Source organism: Bidens hawaiensis, unplaced genomic scaffold (assembly GCF_021521415.1).
Source record: "Bidens hawaiensis isolate Kalapana, Puna unplaced genomic scaffold, B.hawaiensis_p1.1 tig00006068_1, whole genome shotgun sequence".
NCBI lineage: Eukaryota > Viridiplantae > Streptophyta > Magnoliopsida > Asterales > Asteraceae > Bidens > Bidens hawaiensis.
In genome coordinates this window covers 1,139,314-1,166,095 of record NW_027491401.1, presented here as the reverse complement: position 1 = coordinate 1,166,095, position 26,782 = coordinate 1,139,314, and the positions used below count along the sequence as shown (strand labels likewise).

At 34.5% G+C, this 26,782-nt stretch overlaps 1 protein-coding gene across 1 annotated transcript; it reads right to left on the bottom strand.

Annotated features, from left to right (window-relative positions):
* Positions 1–11,913: 11,913 nt before the first annotated feature.
* Positions 11,914–21,830, bottom strand: LOC143631433 (protein RRP6-like 3). The gene is made up of 12 exons (XM_077100205.1): positions 21,568–21,830; positions 20,221–20,462; positions 20,029–20,127; positions 19,192–19,275; positions 19,025–19,111; positions 18,755–18,875; positions 18,277–18,470; positions 18,010–18,054; positions 16,590–17,101; positions 14,914–15,409; positions 13,948–14,390; positions 11,914–12,242 (listed from the first exon to the last, which is right to left on the bottom strand). Exons 1-12 carry the CDS (start codon positions 21,779–21,781, stop codon positions 12,170–12,172), a joined length of 2,610 nt encoding a protein of 869 aa, XP_076956320.1. The 5' UTR covers positions 21,782–21,830; the 3' UTR covers positions 11,914–12,169.
* Between the last annotated feature and the right edge of the window lie 4,952 nt (positions 21,831–26,782).

Genomic DNA, 26,782 nt, shown 5'->3' with positions numbered 1-26,782 from the left:
TTGGAACTTTTTTATTCACATTTGTACCAAGCAACCCCCCCCCCCCCCCCCCTAAAAAAATATATATATAGAGAGAACTATAAAAATCATTTGAAAAGTTATGCAAATTTATATAAATACTTGTAAATATTTTGATTTTGATTTTACACATAAAAAGAAGGTTACGAAATCACATAACCGCAATGAAAATGCAAGCCCAGTGGGAGGCTAACACATCGGCTCGTATAAAGTAGTTAGAATCGGTTTGGTATCAAACAAGATTATCCCTCCTCAAATACACACATATAGTAAGAATCAAATATATAATACAATTTGTCTAAAAACGTAGAAAGCAATACGAGCATTTGATCAAACAAAAATAATGGTCGAGAAAGCAAAAACGTAGAATTCAACATGAGCGTTCGATCAAACGAACTGGTGAGGTGGCAAGGGTTGGAAGTTAGTAAAAGTTGGAAGAGGTAAAACATTGATTTCATCTTGTTGACTCTTATCGTTAAATACATGTTTCATCAACTTTTTTAAACTCAAATAACTTTTATACGCTTTAGAATTTTCTTATAAAAACTATAACATAAAATCAAACATTTTTTAATTTTTGAAATATGAGTAAAATATAGTTATAATCATTTAAACATGTCTTTTAAAATATGTAACACATTTTACAAATATAACTATGTTAAAAGAACAATGGTTTGAATCAAATACAAATGAAATTAACGTGTTAATTATGAGAATCAAATAAATACAGTAATTATGTAATTATATCATAGAGTAATATATAATCACTCTACATTATTTTCATAATTAGCATGTTAATTTTATTTATATGTTAACTTTTCTCATTAAACAACCTCTCTCCTGGTCTTCTCTATTTGTGTGCGCCCTGTATTGTATGGGTATGTTCTATTTTTTGTTTCTTCTAGTATTTAGTTGTTTAAATACAAAAAGCAAGTAATACAAAACACTTTATACGAGTTTCCAATTTCCCATGATAGATATCATTTTATTTTTGTTTAATATAACGAGTTTAAAGCACGTGCCTTTGAAAATTGGGATATAATCAACTTTGATTTTATTTTTAAAAAAATGCCTATCATAGTAGACTGAAAAATTAAGCTTTACGTGGGCTATAAGATTATTTTATAAATATAATGACATTTTAGTGTAGTATATAGCCACCATAAAACCATATGGTTAACAAATAGTTAAACAGTTAAGATGATATTTAATTAAAAATCAAGTTTCTATTGGAACAATAAAAATAACAAATAATAACCATTTTAAATATAAAAAAATAGTTCGTTTATAGACATAGAAATGTATTAAAACAATTTTCTTTTCCTTTTATACTTAAACTAGTTTTTATCCTCCGTATTACAGGGATGTTTAAATTTTTCGTTCTATATTGTGAATGTATTTATTTGGATTTTAGTTTTCGACATCCATGCTAGTACAGCATATTTACAATAAGTGTTGAATATATATATATATATATATATTGTGTGTGTGTATGTGTGTGACAAAATTTGGTTTCTAATTGGAGTGGTTGCATTTATAAAATAGTAACCTTACTATTTGAAATATGCATTTGAAAACAGTTCACTATTAAACACTACTTTCAGTGTTTAAATAGAGGTGACAAAACAAGCAGGTCGAGTAATAAATCAAAAGGATAGTTTTTAACTTTAGATACTATTTGTGTACGAGTCGAGTTAGATTGAGCAGACAACACTTAACCAAATATTTAAAACTTTTTCAAAAACAATCGAAGTTTAAGTAAACGCTTTAGAAATTTTAAGTGTTTGCGTGTATGGTACATTAATTCAAGTACGATTTAAAACAAGTTACGTTGACCTTCCAGCGCTTCGTGCTGCATTTTTAAAATATTTTTAGCATAAAAGGTATTTTGAAAACCATATGATATGGAACATTGATGTTGCTCAATTCTATTTGATGTCATCAATCACACAAAATGTAAACCGGGATATAATCAGTGAACTGTAAAACATACCTTAATGTCGAAATGGGATGTACGTGTGAACGACTTTCCAGTATTGGTTGACGTGTTGACCGGGCAGGATCTCATTAATATTATTGTTACATTAATATTGTTAGATAGGTCAATTCTCAATAGTGTATCTGACTATCTTCACAGGATCTGAAACAAAGTGGGACATATTATTAGTCATTCAAAAGATATTTCAAGACAAAAGGTTTAAAGGGTAAGAATGGAAATTTAGGATTAAGTGATTTAGCAATAACAAGTCAAAATGGATAGTTCATAGTAACTAGCTAGTTTGCGCAGACGGACACGTGACCAAAGGGTTAAAACTTTCTCAAAAATAATCGATATGTTATATATGATTACGATAACTATATTCAAATAAATGCTTTCGAAGTACGATTTAAAACAACACTTTTGTGCAGTTTTTTGTGACTTTTTGCATAAAATGTATCGAATACGATTTGGAATTTGGAACACTGATGTGCTCAACTCTATCTAAACCGGAATAAAAACAATGAACTGTAAAGAATACCTCCGTGTCGAAACGGGCTGTGCACATGAATGACTTTCTGGTATTGGTTGACCTCTTGACCGGGCCGTATCTCATTAATGTTGTTAGCTAGGTCAATAGTGTATTGTTCATGACCAGTCAAAAGTAGAACATATTATTATTAACTATTAAGAAGATATTTGAAGACAAAGGGTTTAACGGGTACGAATGGACATTTGGGATTTAAGTGACTTAGCCTTGGCATTCAAGAGCTTGTTAACAATGTTCATATTGGCAAAAAGTACCCCTGGCCATAATTTCACCATTACCACTCCGACTTCAATAAGAGTTGATAGTTTTTGCGATCACGCTATGGTCAGGAAAATATTTAGCAGTCGGGCTGTCTTTGTGAATGCTTCCTTCAGGTAAAATGTGATCAGTTGTGAAATTGCCACCAAAGCTGAGTAAGCAATAGGTGAACATAAGTCATTAAATAAGTGGAAGAGATAACAAAAGTCTTACAGCTTTAGTTTCCTTCCATAAAGACATGCCTTTAGCTGTTTTGCAGCTTAAGTAAGATGGAAATCCAAAACATTTGTCACAGATTCATCGGCAGACTATCGATAGCAGTCACGTGATCAAAACAACGATTGGTCATGCAAACAGTGAACACACTACTATATTGGAATCAATGAGTCCGTCTGTAAAATCTTATTGAAGTGAGTTGACATAACTACTTGGTATAAACGATCGTTGTCGTTTCTTTCATTAATGTTAGCAAAGATCTTTTGGTTATTCATCATATCTTAAGTAAGCTTACAATATTAAAAGACTGAGGAATACAAAGTTTTGTAGTATAAATGAAGCACATAATGACTTGTTGCATTAACAGACTAACAGATCTGTCATGCTTCCTTAATCAGAATCAATATTCTTTTAAACAGTTGCAGCATAAAGTAATAAGAATCAACACATTATAACGTAATAGCGTCTTCAAGAGAGCACTAACATACTGAACCTCTATCATATGAAACTGATCAGAGGCGAAGAATATGGAGGGGCCAGGGGTGGCCCCAGCCCTCCAACCCCCCCCCCCCCCCCCCGATTTTTTCGTGCTTTAGTGTAAATTTAGCTGTTTTCCTCCGAAATTTTTTATGCGTAGTGTAAATAAGTAAATTTACCTGTTTTCGAACAAAAATTTAAGCCCGGTCCCCCACGTTTATGAAATTTTTTATACATTTTGAGCCCCCCCCCCCCACCCCGGGCGTTCGCGTCCAAGCTTCGCCACTGACACTGGTCTTGTATTAAAATTAAAAGAATTTGCAGTCGTTAACGTTCCAGCCATGAAAGATTTTCAAAGATATCTTATCGCCTAACATCACACTGGAAAAATAAATATCTAACATTCAACTATTGGTAATGGTGAGGACAATTGATTACGTGTATAATGTAATAGTGAAAAAACATATGATATAGAGTTGAAGATTGCAACAAAAATCTAAATATCAAGCATTATCTAAGATTAATAATGAAGTAGGTTATGTCCACAACTCCACATATATATAAGATTAAACATTTTCACTATTTCAGATTAAACATTATCTAAGATAATATCAACAATAAGATCTATAAAATTAACAATTGGTGTGCCTGTTAATATCCACATATATAAAAATCCAACCAATTAGTACATCAAACAAAATTATCAATCATTTGATAAGCATTAAATGCAAAATAATGAAGTTTAATTGAGTAATTTCAATTCATTTATCCATCAAATAATAAGAACATGTGTGATAAATGAAGAATAAAAGAAAGACATCTACAAAAGCATGACAATCTCAGAGGAAATATACAAATTAATCTTTTAGCATGACAATTAAATACGATTGATTAATGACTTTTATTGATCATGCTTTGAAATAATTAGCCTAGTATTCGTGTAATCGTTCAGTAGACTAGAAACTAACCTAAAATTGATAAACAAGTAAACAACTACAAATAAACACATGTATGTTTACTTTTACAAAACAGCATAAACTCAAAACTACTTGAAGCAATGAGCAACTATGAAATCATTAGCGAAACACCAATAACAGACTCAGGACCTTCAGAGGGTCAGAAAACAATACAGGTCTAACGTCTAACTGCCATTAGTTTCTTCCTCATGTGGACCATAAAATTGAGCCAATAGTAAGTCAGAATGGGCCGAGCTTGAGGCTAGTAGAGCTCTGGCTCGGCTCGTTCAGTTACACTCTTACAAATAGAGAGAATCTAAAAAATATACAAATTAAGACTAGAACCAATACAATTAGAATATTAGATGTGATTATTAATTAATGACTTTCATTCATCATGCTTTGATATGATTAACATGTTTTTCACATAATCCTTCAGATTAAACTAACGTAAAATCAATAAACAACTACATATGAACTAATGTATATTTGTTTTTACACAGCAATATAGACGAAAAACTACTTCAATCAATTAGTGAAAGCATCAATAACAGGTCCAGTAACATCCGACAGTACGTTCAGAATACGATACAATCTAACTGCCATTAGCTTCTTCCGCGGCAGACAACAAGGACACAAACTCAAACTCTCGACAAAATCAACGCCAATTCACTTTCAACACCACCGGAACCTTCGTGTTGTTGACCGGAACCAGCAGCATTAGTAGATAACTAGATATAAAAGGCTTTAGATAAAATCTCGGCGGAAACATATAAATTAAAACTAATAACAATACAATTAGAATACAAGATACGATTATTATTTATTAATGGTTTTCATTGATCATGCTTTCAAATGATTAACATATTTTTCGCATAATCCTTTGAAAAATATACAAATTATTTAGACTAGAAACAACGGAAGGAATTATAATATTAGATTATAAGCTGAGTAATGACTTTTATTGCTCATGCTTTGAAATGATTATAATAATTTCACATCAATTAAAAACTAACCTAAAATTGATAAACATCTACAAATAAACTCAAAACTACTTCAATCAATAACAGGTGAAGAATACGATACACATTTAACGGCCATTAGCTTCTTCCGTTGCGGACACCACGGACCATAACATCTCACCAAACTCAACGGCAATTCACCGTCACTAACGGCGTCAGTGCCGGAACCTTCCTGTTGTTGACTGAAACCACCTCCGTTGATAGATCTACACGGTGACAAAGGTAAAGCTCGAGAAACCGAGATCTGTGTTTTAGCGTTGATTTTACGGTCACGGAGTTGAGCCAGTGCGCCGGGTTTAAGGTACCGGAAGTAGCCGGCGACTGCGGTGGAGCGGTGGTGGAAGCGACGGTGGTTCATGACGGTTGGAAGAAGGTTGTTAGGTAGTTAGAGTGTGTGTGTGTGTGTGTGAAGAAAAAGGTGTGGAGGTTTTAAAGGAGGACTGATTAAGCGGGAAAATGGAAAGGAGGAAATAATATTATTAATGGAAAGGGATGGCGTGAAGAAGGGAGAATCCGTAATTATTGGCTTTTTAAGTTTACGTGAGGCGCGGAGATTTAGCATTATTATCTCGACTATATATAAAGCATATGGTTCCTTTAGTTTCTTAGATAATAGTTTCAATTTTAGTCCTATAACTTTAATAAAATTTTATTAATTTATAGAATAATTACACATCTACCCCTTATTTAAAACAAACTACATCCACGACTTTTAAACGTTCATAACTTTTTCACACGTTAATATTTTCTTAAGAAAATTATTATATAAAAACGAACATTTTATTCTCTTTAATTTGAGTATGATATTGCTAGAGTTTATTAATTTAAAAAAGTTAACATTTACGTGATTACCGGTTTGTAACAACAACGGGTCAGGCCGGGCGGTTCGAATCATGGGTCAAAATGAATTAGAGTCGGAAGATGTCAATACAAAAGCTGGTTAATTTGGTTCGTGTCGGGGTGGGTTCAGGTCAAAAGGGGTCATGTCTAAAGGGTATCGGGTCGAAACGGGTTTCGAGTTAAAACGGTGTCTGGTCCAGATGGGTTTCGGATCAAAACGGATTGGTTTGAAAATCGATTTATTTGAAATTGTTGTACATTATAGGCATAAGTTACGTGATGACATTGTTTACACGTACCATACCCGATAAATATGTGTCCAACACCACGTAACGAGCATTACCCAACCTTGGTAAGCGCCCAACACCACGTAACGCACAAGTAATCAACGTGAGTTACACACATGATGTCGGTTAAGCATGTTTAATGCATGTAACATGCATTCAGGTGCCGGTTATATGTGTTCAACTGTCAGTTAAACACATACTGGCTTTGCACGTGTTACGCGCCCAATTTCGAGTTATGAACGCACCGTCATCAGGTTTGCACACGTACTCCGCTGCATAGCGCGGACAACTGACTAGTTATTACTAGAAGAGTGGCGCACGTGATGCAGCGAGAAACTATAAACATATACTTTGAGAATCATATAACAAATTTTTGGGTGTTCATTATTTCGTTTAAAACTGTGAGAACATTCACCAGTTTTGTTTCACGGTTGAAACCAGAGGTGGCCGTACATATTGAAATGTTAATTATTTACTTATTTAGTATTATATATAATATATACTCCCTCCGTCCCATTATAAGTGTCTTTGTTTGATTTTTCAAGTATTTCTTGTTTAACTTTGACCGACAATATTTTTGTTTGTGTTATATAATACTTGATGTAAAATATATGAATGGATTGGGTTTTAAATGTATTTTACATTGATATAATTTTCATCAAGTATTACATGACACGAACAAAAATATTTATGGTCAAGTTTGTAAAAGAAAGACTTGAAAAGTCAAACTATGACAGTTATATTGGGACGGAGAGAGTATATATTAGACATAGTTAAAATATAGTTAACCATAGTTTTATTTAATACGAGCAAACTCGTCTATTACAACTTTAATTTAGCCAAATTTCCAGTGGGTTTTTTTATAATTTGTGTTCTTGTTATTATTTCGTCTTCTATTTATTATAATAAGGTTTATTATTTATATGACTAGAGTTATCTTTGTTCATGGTATGATTCTCTTAATAATGTATTAGTTGATGATTAGTTTGAAGTGAAGGTGATTAATAATTCTTGTTTTAAATTTTAAACTCAATTTTTTTATCGAAGTACAAACTATATCAGAACCTAATCGTTGGTAATGGTCCAGTTTAGTTGGGTTTTATTTAGAAAAAGTTTAGTTCCAGTTTTGACGAAAAAAAACCCGTGTAAAGTTGACTGTAAACGTGTAAAAAACCATCAAAAGAAAACCGCACACACTTTTGCATAATTTTTTTTACTTCGAAAACTATAGCAATATGATACCCAAATTAAAGAAATAAAATGATCGTTTTTATGATGCCATTTATTTTTAAAAAAAATTAACGCACGAAAAAGTTATGACCGTTTAAAAATCGTGGAGGTAGTTTGGTTAAAAATGAAATAGAATAATATATATGTAAAAGACCAAGAACCAATGGTGTAATTTTAAAGGATTAAACTTTTAATTATTTTGAAGACATGGCAAATGCACGTGAGATTTAATGTTAGAATGACATTTGTGCCCCTAATTAATTATGTTGTACCTCATGCATTAAATGTTGTAAATTATTTAAAGCGTCGTAGTTTGCCCATCAATTGTAGATTATATATAAGTATATAGTATAGATAATTATTATTATTATTATTTTGAAACGATTTTCTTTTATTTTATGTTAGGCTACCTTCCTTCTTAAATTTTGAAAGCATTTTTACCTCACTCTAGGCATACTAACTTGTCTTAAGTGGACTCACGCTGGCTTCAAAATTTGGTTGGGCACTCTCCCGGGAAAATACCTTCGGCTGTCACTTGACAGTCGTTATGCCGTCACAAGAGCAAAACGCTCTGACGTAACACATAGTGTGACAAAAACCTGGATGGGTTGGCATTTTTTATTTATAATTAACTAAAAAAGATTAAGAGTTAATTGTACATTTTCGATGGTCATTGTTAATAAAATAAAATTAATTATGTGTTGTATTGTGATTCGGTACGAGGCAGTGGGGTGTTTTATGACATGTTACACTGATGGTAATTTATAACAACACGTTAAGTAATGAAATTGAAAGTGAGTGTTTTATAACAACACGTTAGATAATGAAACTTAGTGGACTATAAGTTAAGTCAGGAATGAAAGGAATGGACGATGGTAATATATAACAAGAATTAACATTGACATGAACGTCGTCATAACAATGACAACTTCAGCTCAGCTTCACCTTCATCAAGCCTTATTTCATCTGCATTGGCGACCATGATGAACTCTCATTATCCCCTCACATGGATGCTCTGCATCTCCGGTGTTTGTGGTGGTTTCCATGGATGCCAAACATAGGGTACTTGTTACAGGGCTGGCATATGGATCAGTGATACCAAGCACATGCTTTACGCCCATACTTAATTAAGGCATCCAAATTAAAAATAAAATAAAACTGTATATAGATATATTCTAGTGGGCAAAGCAATTAAAATATGTTCAATAATATGTCTTAATAGTATATGGCAAGATGTAACATCCTAAATATTCTAATATTTAATAAAGAAAGTTGCGTTAAATTGTCGTGTGTTAAATAATTAATCGATATTAAACAAAGAAAGGTTCGTGGACTTAGATTAATTAAGGTGGATTAAGGAATAATGGGCCTTAGGTCCATGGGCCTTAGGGGATATAAATACCCCCTTAAACCACCCTAATACCCTAAATCCTCATTTCATTTCATCTTAATCTCTACACACTCAAAACACACACACATCCTACACCACTATATACGGCCGAAAGGGAGAAGCGAGATCCGAGCCAAACGAAAGTCGATTCTTGATAGATCCTCGTAGTGCAAGATAGATACAAGACCTAAAGTTCATAACCAAGCTAAACCGTAACTTTAAAACGCGTAAATGTATGTCTTTTATCTTTAAAGCTTACGTTTTTATGAACGGATAGCCAAGAAACTTAAACATAAAGTAAATCGGATCCAAACGAAATGTAAAGTAGCAAACTTGACGTTGGAAACGAACTTAACGAACCTAGGGCTAGGTACGACTACGTGTATTGAACGTTTTAATCTTAAAGGTCCAAACTTTATGCGTTTTCGGGTCGTATTTTATCCAAAAATGGCCACGGGGACATTTACGGGATTGGTTAGCAGCATATCAAGGGTTTACATGTTGAAACAAAGATGTTTTGGGGTTAAAAATCAAATCCGTAGCTGTATTGAATAACTTCGCCCAATAAGTTCGCAAAGTATATAGGTTCGCTAATATTAAGTTCGTCTGGGGGTTGACTTCGCTACCTGCAAGTTCGCCCGGGGTCAACTTCGCTACATGCAAGTTCGCAAGCTGTTAACTTCACTTGAAATAAGTTCGCCAGAATCCAAGTTCGCTTAATGATAAGTCCGCTTAAGTTAAGTTTGTTTAACGTGTATGTTCGCTTACCTTTATGTCCGCTCATATATAAAAGGTAACGAATCAGATGGCAAATCAGACTTAATTCGTTATGAGGAATGAGTTAACGAATTAGAAAATAAATTAAAACCCTAATGGAAAATGTGTTAAAGCAGTTAATGTAAATAAAATTTTTCAGGGGCTCTGCCCCTTGGACCCCGCTAGGGGCTGCCGCCCCTAGAACCCCGCTGCCAGGGGCGCTGCCCCCGGACCCCCGTTAGTTGTGGGTAATAATTGCACTAGGAAGACGATATGGTTAGTGATAGTTAATTGATACGTGTAATTGTTATACAGTTAGTCGTGCACAGCTCAAGAAAGGGATTACCATAAACGGTGAACGTAACCACATTCAAGTGAGTTTCTAGCCCATTTCCTTGTTATGTTTTCGGAGCTGTGTGCATACTCGATATGATAGTTAATACACTTACCTTAAGTGGTAAGTCTATGCTTTGTATGATTTATGTATGATTATTTCTTGACGGTGTGTGAACGATCTTCGGATATTGCATGTACCGTCTAGTGGTAGTTAAAGATATGATTGATATGTATGATGTATGAATGATATGATATGAATATATATGATGTATGAATAACGTAAGTATGATATGTTGATGGTACGTGAACGCTCTTCGGAGATTGTACGTATTGTCAAGGAATGTATGTAAAGGACATGTATGTTATAGTAGTACGAATGTAGGGAACCGACCCTAATAATATCGGCGAATGAAGGGAACCGACCCTAATACTATCGACGAATGTAGGGAACCGACCCTAATACTATCGGCGAATGAAGGGAACCGACCCTAATACTATCGACGAATGTAGGGAACCGACCCTAATACTATCGGCGAATGCAGGGAACCGACCATAATACTATCGGCGAATGCAGGGAACTGACCCTAATAATATCGGCGAAAGCTATAGGGCAGAATGCTCTTAAAAGGTATATGTAAGAATGAAAGTATGTACGTAAGTATGTAAGAGAAGACGAAAGTATGTGTCTTTGGATACATGTATATGTATATGGATGTAATGTATGTTACATGATTAACTAGAACTCACTCAGCGTAGCTGACTTTTAGTATGCACGCGGGTGAGTAGATTGAGGCAATTTGCATAAGAGGAAGCACATGGCATGGAATTGAAGATACTGGCATCTCAAAGAAATGTTAAATTGTTTTAAAGACTATGTTAATTTTAAATAACTATGAATGTTTGTTAAGACAAGAAATGATGGATATGTAATATATTGGTTGAAGTTTCAAATTCCGCGTAAAGTTTTAATTAACTTTGATATTTAGAATTGTGTTTATGAGTAAATCCAACGTTAAGGTGAGGCACCGGTAACGGGGCCTTACACAAGATGTGGAACATGAGATGCTATACTATTCATGTCAAAAACATACATTTTATGGCAACATGTTACACTTATGGTAATTTATAACAACACGTTAAGTAATGAAATTGGAAACCGGTGTTTTATAACAAGTTACCCTGATGATAATGTATATCATGTTACATAATGAAACTTAGTGAACTATAAGTTAGGTCAATGGTAATATATTACAAGACGTTACATTGATATGAACGCCACTATAACAATGACGGCTTTAGCAAGCCTTCTTTCATCTATAGATTGGCGATCAAGATGTCTTCCCTCAAATGGAAGCTCCTCGCCTCCGTCTCTCCCCTACCACCAAGACCGTCATAAGTCTCCGGTGCTCGTGGTGATATTCATGGATGCCAAACCAAGGGTACTCGTTGCAGGGCCAGCCGTGAGTAAACAAAACCAAGCACGTAACACCTCCAAATTAAAAAAATAAATAAAACTATCTACGGATATTATTTAATGGGAGAAGTAAAACAAAAAAATATGCATTGTTGCAGCGGTAAACTTGTGTGTTGCGAACATGAAAGTTGTTCGTGTATACTTAACTACGCGAACATGAAACTTGTTTACTTTTGCTATTAATAAACAAACAAGCAACATAATCATTATGAAGTTTAATGTTCAAATTCATAAACTAAAAATATAAAAAAAGTTGGACTAACATCCTGAAAAATCAAATGAATGTCTTCAAAGGGATTCAAGGTTTTAAATAAACAAAAAGGCAAACACACCCCAACACTACAACATGTGCTTCTTGTACACAATGGGGTGTTGTTTCCATTAATCCTTAGCACCAACAGAAGCCTTATTTGCTGGATTGTATACACTGAAGTCCCCAAACTCTCTTCTACCGCTACAAATAAAAATTCGTCGAATCATAATTTTCTTAATTTTACATTCAAAAACAATAAAATTAGGGATGAGTAAATAATCCCAGATACGATACCAATTCAATACCAACTATTTGAGATTTCGATACCGGTATTTACCAAATTTTTGCCTACGGTACCGAACCGAGCATTTTCGATATCAGTACCGATACCAAGTTTTCGGGAAAATCAAAATCGGTACCGGTATGGAACCGTGCTCATCCCTAAGTTAAATTGAGGTTGCTTGCTAAAATCTGTAACACATGACAAGCCATAATATTCTTTTTTGGTAACGACGATAGCCGGAAAGAAAAAACTCACGGGTCCCACCAATACCCAAATGGTGAGCAGAACCAATAGCTGAAAACTGAAATAGCTGAAGAAGTTGAGAAACGATTGTTCGATTATGATTTTGTTCTATAACCAGCTATTATGGTTAAGTTATGTTTATATATACATAAATAACTGAACTAACCAAACTGTCATTGAAAACGTCCTTTATACCTTTCTATCTTTTATAAATATTATCCACACACGTCCAAACTCACCGAACCATCTTTTCTAACAAACCGAGAACCGAACCGTTTATACCCAAAACCAGTCGGTTATCAAAATAATGAAAAAAAACCGAAATATTGGTTATAGGTACGGATTTTCATTACTTCTTATTTAAGTGACTTATAAGAATTTAATAATCATCATCGTACTCAGTATATCCCACCAATAGCAAAGCTATAGTAGGGTCTGAGGAGGGTAAGATGTAGACAGCCTTACCTCTACCCCATAAGGATAGAGAGGCTGCTTCCGGTGAGACCCCCGGCTCGATAGTAGTTTTGCATCAAGCCTTGGACATAAGGCACATAGCACTCAATCATCGGGACACCGGCTGATCGGTGCATGTACCCTTGTCTTTCGGCTATCAACGCCACTACATGATGCCTGATTAACCGTCCGTCACTTTTAACGTTATTTTCACGATATTAGTAAAATAACGTCAAAATTAGTGCAATTTCACTTTTGCCCACCCGAGGGTTCACACATATATACATCATATGTGCGCACCGCAAGCAGGCCTAAGAATTTAATAATATGTAATTAAAATATTTAAGCCTAAATGTAAAACAAATAACTAGTTCTTATTTATCAAAATGCCTTAGGCCCTGATTAATTACTTTGGGCCACATATTTTACCCTCCCAAAAGTTTCAAGCTCAAACAGCAAAACCGAAAAAACCAAAGCAACAGTTTTTAAAAATTCAACCGCTTCGGTCTTTAGCCCAAAACTAACCCAAACCGAAACATGCACTCCGCACAGCTACACCACTACTCAGTAATATGAACTAAACGGGGGAGGCTCGGAGGGTGTGCGAGCCGCACTATCGGTCGGGGCACATAAGGTTCGGGGGCACAAACTTTTTTATACATATCATATCACATATAGATGTTTTTTGGTGTTAAAAATAAGGTTATTTGCTATGGTTTATGAGATAAGTAAATGCTCAGAATGGTTTCTATTTATAATAAACTGGTCGATAAAAGTTTTATTCATGTACGCTAGCAAATAGAAAATTTTCGTTAAAGCATACAGGCCTTTTTATTTATGCTCGGCCAAGGTATTTAAATTCTTGGAGACGGCCCTGGAACTAAAGAAAGTCAGTGGTAAAAATTAAAGATACAGAGTGCAACATACCTGTGAGTCACATCCCAACCACCCGGTAAAAATCGAGGATTAATACTTTCAACAAACACTTGCCTCCATCGTTGACAAAACTCCTGAATCCCAACTTCCCCATGATTCTTCAGCAAATAATCAACTACTTGTTTACCATGTGGGCCATGTCCTAATAGCGATAATTTTGAACTACAGACCGTCCCATCAGAACTCGGATAACCCAGCCCGTTTTGTTCAAAATGGTCCGTAATATCCGGATTGGAACCATTCTCGGACTCGTGAACTTCATTGTTTCCCTTGATGTCTTTGTCTGAAACAATGTTGTTTGGAGAAGTATTGTTGAAAGATATGCCTTTTTTCTTGTGTAACCGTCTTTTTTCGTGTGGACTCATTCCTACTAATAAAGCGTTTTCTAAATCTTCGTCAGATATATCTCTTCCTCCATAATATTTCTTGACAACCTGTAAGGTAAATAAAAATAAGGCTCGTTTCGAGAATAATTGTACTTGTAATATATATATAACCACCAAAATCGTTTAATCTAAAATCGCAGGTTATTAAAATAATTACTTTTAATGTTATCATAACTAACACAATCGGCAAAAACAGGTTTTGTAGATTTTGAAAAAAAATTGTGTTGAGCCGTTAAATAACGGTTCAGTTTTGCCGGTTTAACGGTTTTAAACAAAAAATAATAATAATTTTTTTAAAGCATCTGCATGGTTTTGTATGAAATCTTAGAAATATTGTAAGGATTGTTCATTAATATAATATAAATACATAACTATAAAACAGTCGACTTCAAGGTCCAAACTCCAAACCGTAAACCAAACCATTAAAACTGCTAAAACCGAACCATACATATTTCAAACCGACCCGACTTTCTTTGGTTTGGACGATCGGTGGGTTTCGGCGGTTAATAAACACCCCAGCTACAAAAACTACATAAGCAATTAATATTCATAAAAACAAGGGACTTCATACCTGTGTCAACTCCTCACGGCGCTGAGGTGGCATCCGTGGACCATGCCTTAAAAGAGCCATTGCAGCCGTTCTCAACTCTAAAGGGGACACACCACTGTCACCAAGTTTGACGACAGATGACGAAGATCCAGAAACATCTTCCTCACTAGAATTAACCACTTTATGTACAAATAATGGTATCCCGAATTCTAAAGCTACTTTCTTTTTGTACTTTTCAGCAGATGAATGTGCTTTTTCATGGCAATCGACACAGACCAAAACAATATCATGAGACCGGTGGCTTTTTAAATGTTCGGGAAAGTGTATTCTGTAGCATGACGGGATTATACGGTACCGTAAATAGTGATTTCCTTCACCACACCCTACACAAATATTTTTTTTACTTTGAACGTAAAAATCATTTCCTTCATCTTCTGGGCGGCCTTTGGGTTCAAAAAGAAGCATTATGGCGGGTGGGTCTTCGTCAACGAGTTTTGCTAGGTCCCGCTGCAAATACCTGGTAATATTATTGGTTATGTAAACTTCACAAAGATAAAACCTAGAAGTGTGAACAAGCTGAACCGAGCTTATTTAACTTACAAGAGCTCAAGCTCGGCTCGTTTTGAGCTCTATTTATAAGACTAAATCTCAAGCTTGGCTCGTGAGTAGTTTTCAATCTCGAGCCTTGGTTGTTTACTACTATTATTAATCTATATACGCTTATAACTGATTTTGTATATATTTTAATTATAACTTTTATACATAGCATAATATATGTTTTTAGTTAAAAATACATATATTTAATATAATAATTAAAAATTGATAAAATAATAGGCTGGTGAGCTAACTCAAGCTTAATAAGTGAAGCATGGACCAATTAGTCAAACAAACTTATTTTTAGACTCGAGCTCATTTAAGCTCAGCTCGAGAACATAGCAAGCCGATCTCGAGTGGCTCATGAGCTGCTTAGCTTGTTTACACCCCTAGCTAAAGCCACAAAAAGATGTAACCAACTCTCGGTTGGATTTTTGTTCTGAGTAACCACCCATCTTTGTTTTCCCTATTAAAAAGGTAATCAGCTTTCAAAATTTACCATTGGCCTAGTGGTATCAAGAAGTTAGATACGGTGAGGGTTCAAATCCCAAGGGTGGCAAAAAAATGCCGTTTGAAAAAGAAATCATCGACTTTTAAAAATTTTTACAAAAGCTTCAAAATCTCAGTTGATTAGTGCCGTTGACTTGACCTGTTAGACTTTAAAGATTACTCTCGTTGAAAAGTTTTTGAAGGTTTGAGCCTTTTTGTAAGTGCAGATAACATGTATTACTCAAAGCTAAAATCAGATCAAAGAGAGTAAGCTATATAGGCAACTTGCTCATTTCCTTAACGAAAAACTAGTAACTGGGTTTAAACAGGTAATTTTAACTCAAAACACATTTTTGCCCAATATTAAGTTTTCAAATAATTAACATGCCACACAGGATAGCAAAAAATTATCTCATCTCAGTAATATCTGTTATTAATAAAATGTATGAAGTGTATGTATTAAAATACACACTCCCCCGTCCTAAAATATTTTCCAAAAGCCAAGCAAATAAAGTTAAAATTGGAACATGAGTAAACTATAACAATCTATTTCTAAAAGTGAACAATTAGTTTGAAACGAAATAAAATAAAAATATCTGAAATGATCTACTAACCATTCAAGCTTCCTTCGATCACAGTAGCACAACAATCTTCCATCATTAGCATATATCCTGCAGTTATGATACACAGGAGCTTTGCAAGAAAACTTCTGAACAAAAAGCTCTCGGGAAATCTTGCGAGCAACTTTTTTTGAAAACCTGTGTCCACTTGCCTTTGAAACTAATCTCTTTGATGAATTGATGTTAGTTTTAGAACGTAGACTATAGTTATAAAGTGAAAAAGGACATGAACCGTTTGGACCGAGGTGCTTTTTAAGAATTAGTTGAAATAAATCATCAAGATTAGTTATCTCATTTTGGAGGAGGTAAGGGAAGTCATCCAAATGACTCAAGACAACAGAGGATGGAAACAAAGGGGTAGAACTGGAATTTGGAATGTCTATGTCTATATCGGCTTGTGATATTGTAGTGCAAATGTCTGTTGGAGTTGATGGAACTTTTTCAGCCAGAGAGACAATACTGTTATCAGATAGCACATATTTAAGGCTCTCGTCATGCATACGGGCCTGAAATAAAATGCATAAAATCAGCCAATGGTAGAAGCAGACAAGTAAAAAGTGGACGTGGAAAACTTAAATAAGGTGTCAAATGGGCCAAAAGTTGCTCAAAGTATCTTTAATGTGGTAAACCAAAATCTTTTTATTATTCAAAAAATTAGATCATCACTATCAACATTTAGATTTCTTAAACCTTTTATTCGCATATTAATATAACTATTCAAATACATATGATTTAGTAAATCACAGTTACACCTCCTAAATCTTGCTATTCACATATTTATATTAATACAAAACAACTTAATTTAGCAAGTCAAATTTGGCACACCAATTACAAATTGAAGAAAATGGGATAACATATGTGTAGGCCACCCCAGGTATTTAAAAGATTTCATAATGGTCACCAAAGTCCAAAAACAGTAAGGCAACCTTAAAGGCCACCAAAGTATCAATTTGGTTTATTTTATGACAAATTCGGTAATAGAAAACTAGCTGAAAAATGTAAAATGATAAAATGCCCCTACTTTTAAAGCTTTAGTGACTAAATAATCGTAACATGAAAATGATACCTTGAATCAACTTACATATGTTTTTCCAATCTATCTAGAGTTGATTCTTTTGAGTACAATCATGAGTATTTGTCATTTTTAGATACATGTAACAATTTTGGAAATGGAATTGGAATAAATGAAATCAAATTGTTATTTGATACTTGGTTGGCCTTGTGGTAGTTAGGTGACCTATGTATACATTATCCTAATACTAAAACTAGTGTTTTGATTGTTGAGTCAACTCGGCCTAGCCCATTTTTTCATGTAACAAAAGGTTACTCATTTAACGAACCCGTTTCGAAATACGACCCAACCCGCCACCAACCACCTGATAATCCACCTCTATCTAAAGGGTAGGTTGTTTACCATTAAATCCCTCCAAGAGCATAGACGTCTAACAAGATCCTGAATCTGCATGGAAATAGGACATCGCACAAAAGATTCTCAGATTTTGTATAATATAGATAAAAACAAAACTAAGAGTATTAAGTATTAACTAGCATTTAATTTGGCTGATTCATGCTGATATGATTTGCTTCAGTTTCTTAGTTTCAGGTTGTATAATTCCCTTTTTGTAGGATTGTATCCCCTATAAATATAAGTATAAAACTCATTACGAATACACATTATTACCTGGCTGTTGTTTGTAGAACTTCCATGATCATTTAAATGGCGGGAAATAATAGAAGAAGCAGCAGACTGCCCTGGGGAAGCTTCTAGATCTTTGGTGAAGAGTTGCAGACACAGAGAATTCGAACGCCGGTTGACCTCAGAAACAAAATACAGCTTGTCATCAAGACCGGCTGAATTTTCTGATGCACTATTATCTGTGAAACTACATTAGAAAAACTATTGTAAAAAACAAGATACATTCTTAAAAGGTTGTACTATGTGGTTGTTCTCAATCTGTGTCAATGTTTCTTTGCAATCAAGCAAATGCGTTTGTCATTATAATTACTTAGAAAAACAGCTAACAAGCCTTATACTGACTTCAAACTATATGAGGCAAACGACAGACCAAAAAAGAAAATTTGGTGCAAACTATGGTAGATAGAAACGTTTGTTAAGAATTGAATTAATTATAGATAGCATGTTGAGAGACATATCTCACCGTTTTTCTGGGTTTTGAGTTCAGAAACAAGACAATCTGCAATATAAAGCAAATAGTGTGCATCCATCCGAGCATATTCAACCATATCTATTGGTAGTGGACGTTGTCGCCAATCTTCACGCTACGATTTCATATTTGCAACAAAAAAGGCATATTAGGCATACATGGTTCATAAATAACTTATGGTCATCATGCTACTGGTAAATATAATAATTATAAACTGTGTTTAGACAAAAAGATGTCTCAGAGAAAGACTATGACAAATTGTACCTGATAAAGCTTGTTAGTGGTGACACCACAATATGTTTCAAGTAAGTAAGCTAATGATCTCTGTGGTTTTGATAACACATCACAAGCCTGCAAATGATTCAATTAAACACCATGTAAGATTAGCAAACAGAAACTGCAGTCATTCTTTATTTAGTACGACAGCTCACCTTAGCAGTGTCAAATAAGTTTACAACATAAATGTGAAAATCCCTTTGTAGCCATATAACATCATTATCAGCACCATGGAACACCTAGAAAAGCCAACCAGTGTGTCATATAAGACAGAACATGAAGTTAAAGAACATAAGAAATAAAGCAAGAGAAAAGAGGAAATATTTTACTATTTAAATTCAAATTGGTTAGTCCTTAATTTCAAAACTGTCAAGCATTATAAACTTTTTTGTACAAAACTATTAACCACATTAAACAGTGTGACAAATAATACATGCTGATACCTTGAGGGGATGAATTACTAAGAAAACTAGATTCTACTTTCCTATTGAAGAGTAGAAAGTAAATTATTTAGAAAATAATGAAAGGAGTAAATAGTTTCTTATGCATTTCATTTCATCATACAATAAAATCTCAGAAACTGATAAAGCTAACACCTTTGTACAATACTAATAACCATGTCAAACAATGTGACAAATAATGAAAGCTGGTATATTTAGAGGATCAATTGCTAAGAAAAATAGAATTTATTTTCCTTTTTGAAGACTACGCAGTTAACTTTAAAGAAAATAACGAGAAGAGTCAAGAGTTTCATATGCTGTTATGCATCTAATTTCATAATACAATGAAATTTCATAAACTGGAAAACGTAACACATTTTGCACAATCTATCGTCACACTCACACAAATTCAATATCCACATTGTCTTAATATCCATATTCATTATTTAGTGTTCTTCCGTTTAAATGTTGAGCAAAAAAGAACATGAAAACTCCTAATATATGATCCAACAATCAACAAAGTAAAAATTTAAGCACAAACCTACAAAGTACCTTGCATATATTAGGATTGGCAAATACAGGGCCAAGAAGCCCCATAATATCATGAACAGCAATGGTGTCCACCAAATAATCTTCATCTCTAGTAGAAATCTAAAATTGAGAAAGAAGATACTGAGCATTAAAGCAACGTCTCATTAACAATATCAATGCCAATATTTTTTAACATATAATTATATGTCTCACCTGAATAAGAGCTGTAAACCCTAAAAATGACCGAAAGCTATGCTGTTCAGTATCCACAGCAAACACTCTTTCTTTACTCAAAACATCAACAAGTCCTTTTAACTTAGATTCATCATCAATCCAAACATACTTATCACCCATGCTCATATCCATAACTCCATTAAAAAACTCAAATTCTAGCTGTGATTTCTCCAACAGAGCCTTGATCTCTGATTCATACGGATGCAAATCCGACGAATTTTCTGCATGTAATGAAAAATCGATACTCAATAGATGCATCATCAACGCATTGCCATAATTCCATAAACAAATTGACATGACAAGTGCCAATCAGTAGGTCTGTAAAATAACCAATCATTCATTAATCTTTTATCAGACAAACAAACGATTCAGGAACACCTAATGGATTATACGATAATACGAATATCTAATTCAAACTAAGTTACATAATATCTACCAACTCCACCTATGCGTTATACTTACATTATCATTCCTAAATCATAACCAACGGGAAATGAAAACTTTACCGCCTATCTTCATATATAATAATTATTAAATAATATATATAATGTTATGAATAATAACTAGATAATGTGTATTATATTATGTTATAATGTTATATATAAAATTAGAAATGAAAATATATATATATATATAAACTAATTACAAATAGTGAACCTGAGTCGAGCTCGAGCTTTAAAAATAGAGATCAAAACAAGCCAAGCTCGAGCTCTGTCTATGTTAAACAAACCGAGCTCAAGCCTAGTCACTCCTTTGCACCCCAGACTCATACAACACGATTATAAAACTAGAAATGAAAAGGTAATTATAAATATCAACATTGATTAAAAATAGTGAACGAGCCGAACCGGATCCGAGCTTGAAAAACTCGAGGATCGAAACGAGCCGATCTTGAGCTCTGTATATGTTAAACAAGCCGACGCTCAGCTCAGCTCGGCTCGTTTGCACCTCCAGACTCATACATACAACACGATTATAAAACTAGAAATGGAAAAATAATTATAAATATAAAAATTAATTAAAAATAGTGAACGAGCCGAACCGGAGCTGAGCTCGAGCTTAAAAAACTCAAGGATCGAAACGAGCCGAGCTTGAGCTCTGTATATGTTAAACAAGAGGCTCAGCTCGGCTCGTTTGCACCTCCAGACTCATACATACAATACGATTACACAAATATCGAATTCAAACATAAGGCATTAATAATAATAATAATAATAATAATAATATCCACCAGGTCGAGCTAGGGTTTACATATAATTAAAATTACATTAACTAACTTCATAAAACATAATTTACTTAATAAATTAATGAATATAAATACGTTACCGTCAATTTTCAAGTGCTTAAACGGAGCATACGAGTTATTCGCCAACACACGCTTAAACTTATGCTGCGGTTTATCTTCCGATCCCAAGTAACACGACGAGCTTATCTTCTGTTTACGCTTTCGTTGTTTATGATAACTGTTGGCTAGTAGAATTGAAACTATAGCGAGACAGGTGACTGTGAATACGAGCTTGAGGTTGTGTTTAGTTTCCATTTTGAAACCCTAGGGTTTCAAAATTGTTTACAGTGAGCTAAATGTTGAATGATAATGGCGGCCTGGTGAATGGATTGGAAATTGGAAGAAGGTTTTGATGTTGGTGGCGGTTGTATTCAAGGATTATGTTAATGGGCTTAATATGGGCCGGTTTAAATGTTTATATCGGTGTGCATAAACCGGGTCGGGTATTTGACTGAGTTTTTTCAGGATTTTTTTTTGGGTTTCGGGTAGGGTCGAGTCGGGTATTGAACAGGTAAAGGTGGAACTTGTTCCGGATATAGTCGGCTATTTGACCAGGATTTGACCGGGTTTTTTGGGTTTTGGGTAGGGTAGGGTCGATTCGGGTTTTTATCATGTAAAGGTGGAACTGGTTCCGTATACCTATTTGACCAAATTATGATCGGGTTTTCCGGGGTTTTTTTTTTGAGTTTCGGGTAGGGTTGAGTTGGGTTTTGAGCAGGTAAAAGTGGAACTGGTTTCGGATATAGTCTGCTATTTGATCGGGTTTTCCGGGATTTTTTGGGTTTTGGGTAGGGTCGATTCGGGTTTTGACCAGGTAGAGTTGGAACCGATTCCGGTAAGTTCGTGTTGGGTTTGGTTCCGGGTAAAGGTTCAATGTCGAATGATAATGGCGGCCTGGTGAATGGATTGGAAATTGGAAGAAGGTTTTGATGTTAGTGGTCCGCGGTTGTATTCAAGGATTAAGTTAATGGGCTTTATTTGGGCGGGGTTAAGTGTTTATTGCGGTGTACACAAACCGGGTATTTTTAAAGAACATGTTCCAGATATAGTCGGGTATCAAGCATTGTTTAAAAACCGATATTTTACTTATACCGGGTTATACCGGGAGCTTCAACCGGTTGAATAGTTTACATTATAATTTTCTATAAATGCAACTTTAATCTTAAAAATAACCTAAAAGTAAATGATTTTATAATAAAAATAATCTAAAAGTTAATCTATATTAAAAAAATAATACAAAATCACTCAATTTTTAAAAAAATAGTTCTAAAGTTTACGCGTTTAAATGTTAATTGTTGGGTTGAAAGTAATTTTGAAAAAATATGGGCCGCAAATATCAAAAATTTCTCGTACTTAAAACCGGTTTGCCGGTAAAAACCGGTATTTTAGAGAAAAAACCGACGGTATGATGTTCAAGCAAACCAGCCAAAAAACTCGGGCTTAAAATACCGGTCTGCTGTGGGAAATCCGGTTTAACCGATTCAACTTGTCGGTTTGAGCCGGTTTTTAAAACACTGGTATCAAGTCTTACGGGCTAAATACTCTTGCTATCTAGACCTTGTTGAAACTCTTACTAATGTGATATATTATCTATGCATGATTTTGGTAAATTGTTGTTCTTTCAAGATTATGTTGAACTTATGAGTTGATATTGATGGCATTTATGCTTGTTATAGTTGAATGTCCTTAATAGTTTTACAAATAGTTAAACATTCATATTGGAAAACTATGTTTTAGTTCATCCATGAATAACTATACAAGTCGTATAGGCCCTACACGAGCTCATCCACAAATAACCATACGAGATGTATGGACCTATACAAGACATATAATTCTTTAGTAAAAAACTACATGCATTTCGTATTATACGATCTTTTAGGGTCTATATTGCTCATACATGCCTATACGAGGCATATAGACAGGTCAAGCCTTAGATCTGATATTTCCATGCCATTTTCGTGCTTACAATATCTATTCGACCAGTGGCGGAGTCACATACAACTCACCAGGTTCGGCTGAACCCGGTCCATTTTCGGTTTTATATATAACTTATAAGTACGATTTAACGAGCGAACCCATTCTTTTTTAGCGAGCCCAATGTCACAAAATCTTTGCAAACATTTCACCATTTGTCAATGAATAAACAATAACTTGAATCTTAGAGAGAGACAAATACGTCGTTTTCTTTAGCTAGCATATTGTTGTTTTTGTGAAATTTTAATGGTGACGATGCACTTTTGTTATGATAGTGATATTGCGTTTTATTTATTTGGTAGAATGACCGTCCCGTCCCATCCAGGCCCGAAAACTTTGACGTTAGAAAAAAATCAAAAACCGAAAGTTCCCAAATCCATTGAAAAAATTTTCTGACTCCGCCACTATATTCGACTCATATCTCTATAAGAGCCGTATAGGATCTGACGAGTCGTTATCACATCCCTTGCTTATATCATTACTAGTACTAGTATGATATCAATAATTATGAGTTCATAAATCAAATTCAATAATAATAATAATAAGGGATATTGGTTTTTAATACTCTCAACATTCCCTTATTGGTAGAAAACACTCCCAACTTTTGATTTGTCACTCACCACTCCCAACTTTCACCCTATTTTCATGTACCACTCCCCGTCTAAATGAACACTAACCTCGTTAATGTTTTGGACTAAAAATGTCATTCAAATTAGTTGAGGGGGTGAAACATAAATTTTGTTTTTAACACACCTCCATTTTCGGTGACCTCGTTTTTTCTGGCGACCTCTTTTTTTCCGGCGAATTTGAGTTTTCCGACTATCTCGTCTTTTAGAAAATGGAGATGGTTCAGAGGTGTAAAAAGGTGATGGAGATCATGAAGATTGTGCACCGGTGGAGATATGATGAAGATGGTGCTAACGGGAAACCTGCAACTCGATTTTCGGCCACGCAAGCGATCCCGAAAGGTGGCTGGGTGAGACACTGGTGGTGGCGGGGGGCGGGGGTTGCGGTTTTAGGGCGGTGGGCGGTGAAATGATGGATATGGTGTTCGCCGGAAACCTGCAACTCTCCGGAAAACTCAAATTCATATGTGAAGCTCGGTGAAATGATGGATATGGTGTTCTGAAAGACAAGCTAGTTGGAAAACTCAAATTCTCCGGAAAAATATGGTCGCCGGAGAAACAAGGTCACCGGAAATAGAGGTTGTGTGTTAAAAATAAAATTTATGTTTTACCCCCTCAACTAATTTGAATGACATTTTTAGTCGAAAACATTCACGAGGTTAGTGTTCATTTAGACGGGGAGTGGTACAGGAAAATAGGGTGAAAGTTGAGAGTGGTTGGTGAAAAATCGAAAGTTGTGAGTGTTATCTACCAATGAGGGAAAGTTGTGAGTGTTATCTACCAATATCCATAATAATAATAATAATAATAATAAAAAAAAACCAATGGTTGGTTAGTTTACCACCATCCCCTTAAAGTCAACCCAACGATATCATAAAGAAGTCAGATTGCGATGAATGCTAAGCACGTGACCACAATAGACTAGTATGTATCAGCATTGCACCCAAACAAAACCTCTATCGTGGGGCATTAAATTCACAATTGCTGACGTGTCGTTTACTAGTAAACACTCCCCTTTACAACTTTCAACTCCTTCCCCTCATCAAAACCTTTATACATATTCAAACGTATAAACGAACCAAACGAACATAAACAAAAGTATAGTCGGGTTTATTGATTTAACTTTAAACGAACACGAATATTAACACTTAATCAAATAATAATGTATACATCTTTTATCATTTAAAAAACGAGTACACACGTTTTATTTTATGTGCGCTTGTTAAAAATTTATATGAACATTTTTATAAATATAAATGAACATACATAAATAGAGAAACATATACGAATAAAACTAAACAAACACAGACATAAGCATACATAATAAACACTTTTAGATGAACACAATCGAACAAATATAAAACATTAAACAGACGGTGTATTTAAAGTATCATTTAAAATAAACATAAACAAACATTCACGAACGAAGCATGCTTTCATTTTCATTTATTTATTATGTAGACGAACTTTCTATCAAATATTTCACAAACAATTCACTAAACGGTCGGTTCATCATTAACTTAAATGGACAATGATTTATTCATGTTCATTCGTTTGACAAATGACTATACTCATGCTCTCTTATGTTCATTTGTTGAAAATCTAGACGAACAGTTCACAAACATAAATGAACACAAATAAAAAATAATTAAACATACATATAAACAAAGAAACATATATGAACAAAAGTAAACGAACACAAACAAACATAATAAACATACATAAATGCACATGGACGAACAAATATAAAAGATTAATTAGATGATTAATCCAAAGTTTCATTAAAACAAACACAATCGAACGTTTACGAACGTAACATGTGTTCATGTTCTTTCATTTATTTAATAAACAAAACATAAACAAACTTTTTACTGAATATTCACTAAACGATTGGTTCATCATTAACATTACATAGGCATATACAATATTGTAAAAATCCCGATGAATCATTAGTCTCTATCCTAGTGACTTTTTGCCGATTAATCCCTATTTATCCAAAATCGATGAAAATTGAAAATTTATACGTAAAATTTAAAACATATTCGTATATTTAAAATTTTACATATGAATTTTAATCAAATTAGTCTATACTCTCTACCCAACCGCACAACAATTTATACAACAATGGCATATCTAGAGGTGCACAAAAGAACCGGTTTCGGACCTGACCCGACGGTTCTTACACGAAATCGGACCCAACTCTACCCTACCTGCAGGTACGTACCGAGCTCGGTTTTTCTCCGAGAACTGTACCCAGAACCGGAACTGACCCGGACCAGGTAGAACCGTTTCCGCCAATACCCATCAAAACCCGACCCTACCTGAAACCCGAAAAGTCCGATAGAACCGGTCAGTACACTGTCAAATATCCAACTATACCCGGAACCGATTCCTACCCGAACACGATTTTAACTTTTGTTAACCATACCCGATTCCAGTCCGTAAGATTAATCGGTTTGTAAACCACTACACATATTCAAATGCATCACCATCGCACCCAAACAAAACTTCTATCGTGGGTCATTAAATTCACAACCGCTGACGTGTCATCACTAGTAAAACCCTCCTTTACACACACACACATACACACAGTCAACCATCACACACACAACCTTCATTTCCTCCCACCAAAACCCTCACACACACCACCACCACC

Bases quoted from the DNA above. Each gene is read 5' to 3' on its own strand.
- LOC143631433 (XM_077100205.1), bottom strand. From the start codon at position 21,781: ATGGAAACTAAACACAACCTCAAGCTCGTATTCACAGTCACCTGTCTC. The intron at 20,463-21,567 runs GTAACGTATTTA...CATTACATGCAG, and splicing joins TAAGCACTTGAAAATTGACG to AAAATTCGTCGGATTTGCAT. The intron at 18,471-18,754 runs GTGAGATATGTC...GTAGTTTCACAG, and splicing joins ACTCAAAACCCAGAAAAACG to ATAATAGTGCATCAGAAAAT.